At 40.4% G+C, this 5014-nt stretch overlaps 1 protein-coding gene across 1 annotated transcript; it reads left to right on the top strand.

Moving 5' to 3' along the window:
• The first annotated feature begins 390 nt into the window (after positions 1-390).
• dlx1a (distal-less homeobox 1a) lies at positions 391-4813 on the top strand. The gene is made up of 4 exons (XM_056388583.1): positions 391-740; positions 2016-2608; positions 2873-3072; positions 3506-4813. Exons 2-4 carry the CDS (start codon positions 2299-2301, stop codon positions 3755-3757), a joined length of 762 nt encoding a protein of 253 aa, XP_056244558.1. The 5' UTR covers positions 391-740; positions 2016-2298; the 3' UTR covers positions 3758-4813.
• Positions 4814-5014: the final 201 nt, after the last annotated feature.

The raw sequence follows: 5014 nt of genomic DNA, 5'->3' as shown, positions 1-5014 counted from the left end.
ATTCTCGTGGTATTATTTTACATTTTTCTTCAAATTCTGCCTCTATTCTGTTAATGGTTTCCCTCACAGCCGCGTTTCAGTTTGCAGATACTATAATCGTGGGAAAATAATGACAGTTATCAGTCGCACCCACCAAGTACCCATAAAAATCTGTCCTCTGTTCTGGAAGATGATAATTATTGGTTGTACTACCATTATCACTGTCGTTGTTGATAGAGGAAATCTTGAAGCATTTTTCGAAAGTAATTCCAGAGAAATCACTTCAAATTGGCCTATTTTAGGGGACAAGGGACCAGCTTTCGTTATAGCCTAATATTTCACAGAAATCTTTAAATTCAGGCATCCGCAGCCGCCTGGCACACTGTGGCACACGCGCCGTGATGTCAGAGCCTGCATTTTGATAACACATTTTGCAACTTGCTAGTTCTGTTTTGAGATCAATTATGTAATTACACTGATAATCACAGTGACGGAATTTAACTGCCTTTAATTTGTTATTCAGGTGGAGTTGGAGGGACTGCGGATGGAGGAGCGAGGCTGTGTTCCTGCTCTGCTCAGACACAAGAAGAAGAGCTGCAGCCTGCAAATGAATCCTAATAATATGAAGAGCTGCTGGATACTTTCCTCTTCTTCTTCTTCTTCTTCTTCTTCGTCTTTCACCATGTGCATCCTGTGGAGGCTCTCTGACCCCGGATAGCGCGGATTTATTTGCTTCTTTTCCTTCACGTGATTTTTTTTAAGTAAGTGGACAAACATTGCTTTTTTTTTTTTAGCTGCTGGTTGAAATTTGGATATCGCTTTCAAATGTAGGCCGGTTAAACTGCTGCAGCAAGCGGTCCTGTTTGAGCCTTGACGTGTGGAGGTCTGAGCATGCAGCTCAAGAAAAATGTCTCCTGTTTTGTCAGTCGTCAGTTCAATTAAATCCAATGTCCATGGATAATTATTCTTGTTAGGCTGTGGGAGGCTGGCCGCACCCCCCATCCTCACTTAGATTCATGCTAATCAAAGGTGCCAGTGTTTTACAAAACTCTGACCATTAATTGATTGCGATAGAAGGTGCGTAAAGTCGCTTGAATACCATTTCAGAGTGATAAGAAAATAGGCCTATGTGCATTCATGCATGGCTGTGTTGTAAAAGCAGGAGAGCTTGGGAGGGAAAAATCTATTCCGAGCAAGGAAATAAACAATTTTCCCACGATTATACTGTATATTACATTGTTATAGAATGATTCAAACTTCATACGAAGTAACCAGGTGCGTCGAAATATTAATAAAGACTGTTTTAGATCACTTTTATTTAATTACACGTTGATCTGTCACAGCTGAATGGCCACGTAGTTAATTAAAAAACATTGTTTTACTAGGCTATATATACCCTGCGGCTATAAGATGTGGTTCTACGTTTTCAGCGCGTATAAAACATCATTAGGCCAATACCTGGACCAATAAACCTCCTCATTTGACATCAGACCAAATTGTTTTAATATCCCACTGTTGCCAGGTGTAACTGAGACCTCAAGCCACAGTAAGTGTTAAATACATGACTAATTACAGATCTACTTATGAAAATTGAACACTAGTGTTATGCTAATACACCTTCCTCCTGATAGAGCATTAGGAGCTTTAATCAAAAAGGCTTTAATCAAACTGGCCAGCACACACAGCAGCTTTAACGAGGCTGGAAATATTATTTAACTTTATTAAATGACGTTTAGACGGATATAAGACAAACGGCAATTCGGAATACAATATGACAGACCTGATTTTACTGTATTATAGAGCGCTGCACTGATGTAAATGACAACATTTTTGGATGATGTTGAGACAAATAGGAATCAGAAACATATGTTATCACTTTACAATATAAAATATTATTATGGTTTCCAAAATATAATAATAACAATAATAATAACAATAATAATAATAATAATATAATAATAATAATAATCATAATGGTGAATCTTGACATGTCAAGAGGAAATCTGAGGTTTTGTGGTGTTCCTTGACTTTATCAGGTTCTTCGGACCCAGCCCCAGCGTCGCCAATCGGCTTCCCTCTTGGAGAGGGTGGACCAATCAGCGACAGTCTTTGATGAATATTCATGAGTCCGAGATTCAAACCTTTGAGCGAGTTTGTCTTGGTCCACAGCATCATACCTAGGACTTTTCACAGGCACAAACTACATTTTCTTATGAATGGAAAGAGAAAAAATCAGTTCGGCTTAAATTGGGACCCATCCTTCACTGAGATCATAGAAGGAAAACAACAAAAGCAAGACAAGCGGAACCGCCAGAAGAGATGACAATGACTACAATTCCAGAAAGTCTTAATAGCCCTGCCTCAGGAAAAACCGTTTTCATGGAGTTTGGACCCCCGAGTCAACAAATGTCGCCTTCCTCCATGTCTCACGGACACTATCCCATGCACTGTTTACATTCTGCAGGTCATACCCAGCACGACAGCTACAGTCCTGGCTCATCGTTCCCCAGATCTTTGGGTTATCCATACGTAAACTCCGTCGGCAGCCATTCCACCAGTCCATATCTCAGCACAGTACAGACCTACCAAAACAGCTCGGCACTCACACAGACACGGTTAGAGGATACAGGTAAGTGTGCATCAGCATCTTAAATATTAACTTTCTGAGTAAACACGGCTGTCTACTTTATAAAAACCTCGCTGCATTGAAAAGAGGACCCAGCCGTTGGAATTAGGCTTGGTAATTATTTATTGCGTAACGCTATAAACAATGTATGCAATTAAGGATAATTATACCTAAAGTACAGCGCTTGGAGTATTCATTGCTGCGCAACACTGTTGGCTACAACTGCCTCCTCATTTTTCCTTCTTTGCTCTTTTCTGTCTCCCTCAGCACCAGAAACAGAGAAAAACACAGTGGTCGAAGGCGGAGAAGTTCGATTCAACGGCAAAGGCAAAAAGATTAGAAAACCAAGGACTATCTATTCGAGTTTACAGCTTCAAGCTTTGAACAGGAGATTTCAACAAACTCAGTATTTGGCGTTACCGGAGAGAGCTGAACTGGCAGCGTCGCTGGGTCTCACTCAGACACAGGCAAGTCCATGAAACAGACTCACGAATAGCTTCACTCTGCTGGAACATCCAGGAACACTTTTTCACAACATAGCTAGGCTATATGGTTCTTCTTCTTCTAATTGCTAGGCTATTATTATTAATTATTATTAATGAATTGCTATATTTTTAGGGTACAAATTATACTATATATATATATGCACACTATATTCTATACTATACACTATATATATGCGTGTGTATGTGTGTGTTTATATATATATATATACACACACACACACACACACATATATAGGCAAGAGCAGTATATTAATAGCCAATATTATTTTTCTTGATCTTGACCTTATTTCATTAAATCTGCTGCGTGCGTAAAGCCTGCATATTTTTTTTCAAAACTGTCTTTTAGTCTGTTTTTTACTTCAGTTTCAATTTTTTATTTCCTTTGTCTTTCCAGGTGAAGATCTGGTTTCAGAATAAGCGATCTAAATTCAAGAAACTAATGAAGCAAGGCGGTGGCACAGTTGACACCAATGCTTTAGCCACTGGCCGTGGACTTTCGAGCGGCTCTCCCTCGGTGGCACCTGTTTGGAGCTCGCCGACCACCGTGAAAACTTCAGTGGGCACAACCGGATCTTACATTCCCAGCTACACCTCATGGTATCCAACCACACACCAAGAGTCTATGCAACAGTCACAGCTCATGTGAACAGAGACCTCAGCCCTCGACTCTGCTCATGGCTCGTGTGTCAGGATGGTGAAGGGGCTCACAGCCGTTCAGCGCGGCCCAGCACTGATAATGCACAACACCAACCCCGGAGTTTGCTGCCGCATGCCGCCAGCTGACACAGTGGCCTCCTCATACCGGATGACGGCAAGCAGCAAAGAAGGAGTAGGAAGAGGAGGAGGAGGGAGCTGGGAGACTGAAAAGGCACGCAATGTGCCCAAGGGCAACAAGTCCGTGACAGTCAGCGGAAATCGAAGACAAATGGATCATTTTTTGGCTGCTGTTTATCACTTTTGTGTCAGTTTCTATTTTTAAAAAATCATATTTGTGTGAGTTATTCTGTTGTTGAGCTGTAGGCTACATGTTTATAAGAAAACACGTGTTTGTTTACGCCAGATGTCGGGCCCAAGGTGATGAAGACCTAAAATCAATCTGCATTCATCAACAGTTAAAGGTTAATTAGGCCACAGGGGCGTTTCTCTGACCAAATAATAACAGTTTATAAATTCCACCAGTAACCATCCGGCCATTATGCTTACAGCACATTCAACCACAGAGCATATTGTGCAAAGCCTCAAATTGCTACTATGTTGTTTATATGTGTTTGTTATTTAAGTTAAATTATTCAGACTAGTTTTTCTGTTGAGGTCGGTCTGTGTTCATTTTGTAAGTGTGTTTGAAATAACAACACTGTGTTGTTAATGCTGCACTAATGCAAGCAAAGCTTTTCTATGCCGTGCCCCGATGTTATGTGAAAAATGTAAAAGGCCTGACGATTTGCTGCTTAAGAAAAAAAATCCTGAGGGTGAGCAGCTCATATGTCACTGTATTTTGTACATAATTTTCAGATTTGTTTTTGTGCTGTACTGGATACGCTGTGAAACAGGGTTTTAGGCTTTCTGTATTTGTCGAGATGTGGTTAGTCAACATAGAAAATATTTAGTTTTGTATTGATCTCTTTAATTTATTTATCTGTTTCTGAAGTTTATGTACATAATGTGCAAAGTTTCAAAAGCAGTAAAATAATGATTTAAATTATGTCAAGAAAGGTGTCTAATTCAAATCCCCCTCTCCACCCTCCTCTCGTGTGAAAAGAAAAGGCTTCAGCATGGTGCAGGTTTAATGTGAGCTGACACAAAGCAGTATCATGTTGGTTATTGTAGCAGGCAGCATGTAAGTGCGTTTTTTGTGAGCTGCAAAAGGCTCGTCGTTTAGATTTATGGTCGTTTCGCCTACATG

This window comes from Seriola aureovittata, chromosome 11, assembly GCF_021018895.1.
Source record: "Seriola aureovittata isolate HTS-2021-v1 ecotype China chromosome 11, ASM2101889v1, whole genome shotgun sequence".
In the NCBI taxonomy this organism is placed as follows: domain Eukaryota; kingdom Metazoa; phylum Chordata; class Actinopteri; order Carangiformes; family Carangidae; genus Seriola; species Seriola aureovittata.
The sequence above is the reverse complement of the archived record's forward strand: the minus strand, read 5'-3'. Positions and strand labels throughout refer to the sequence as shown.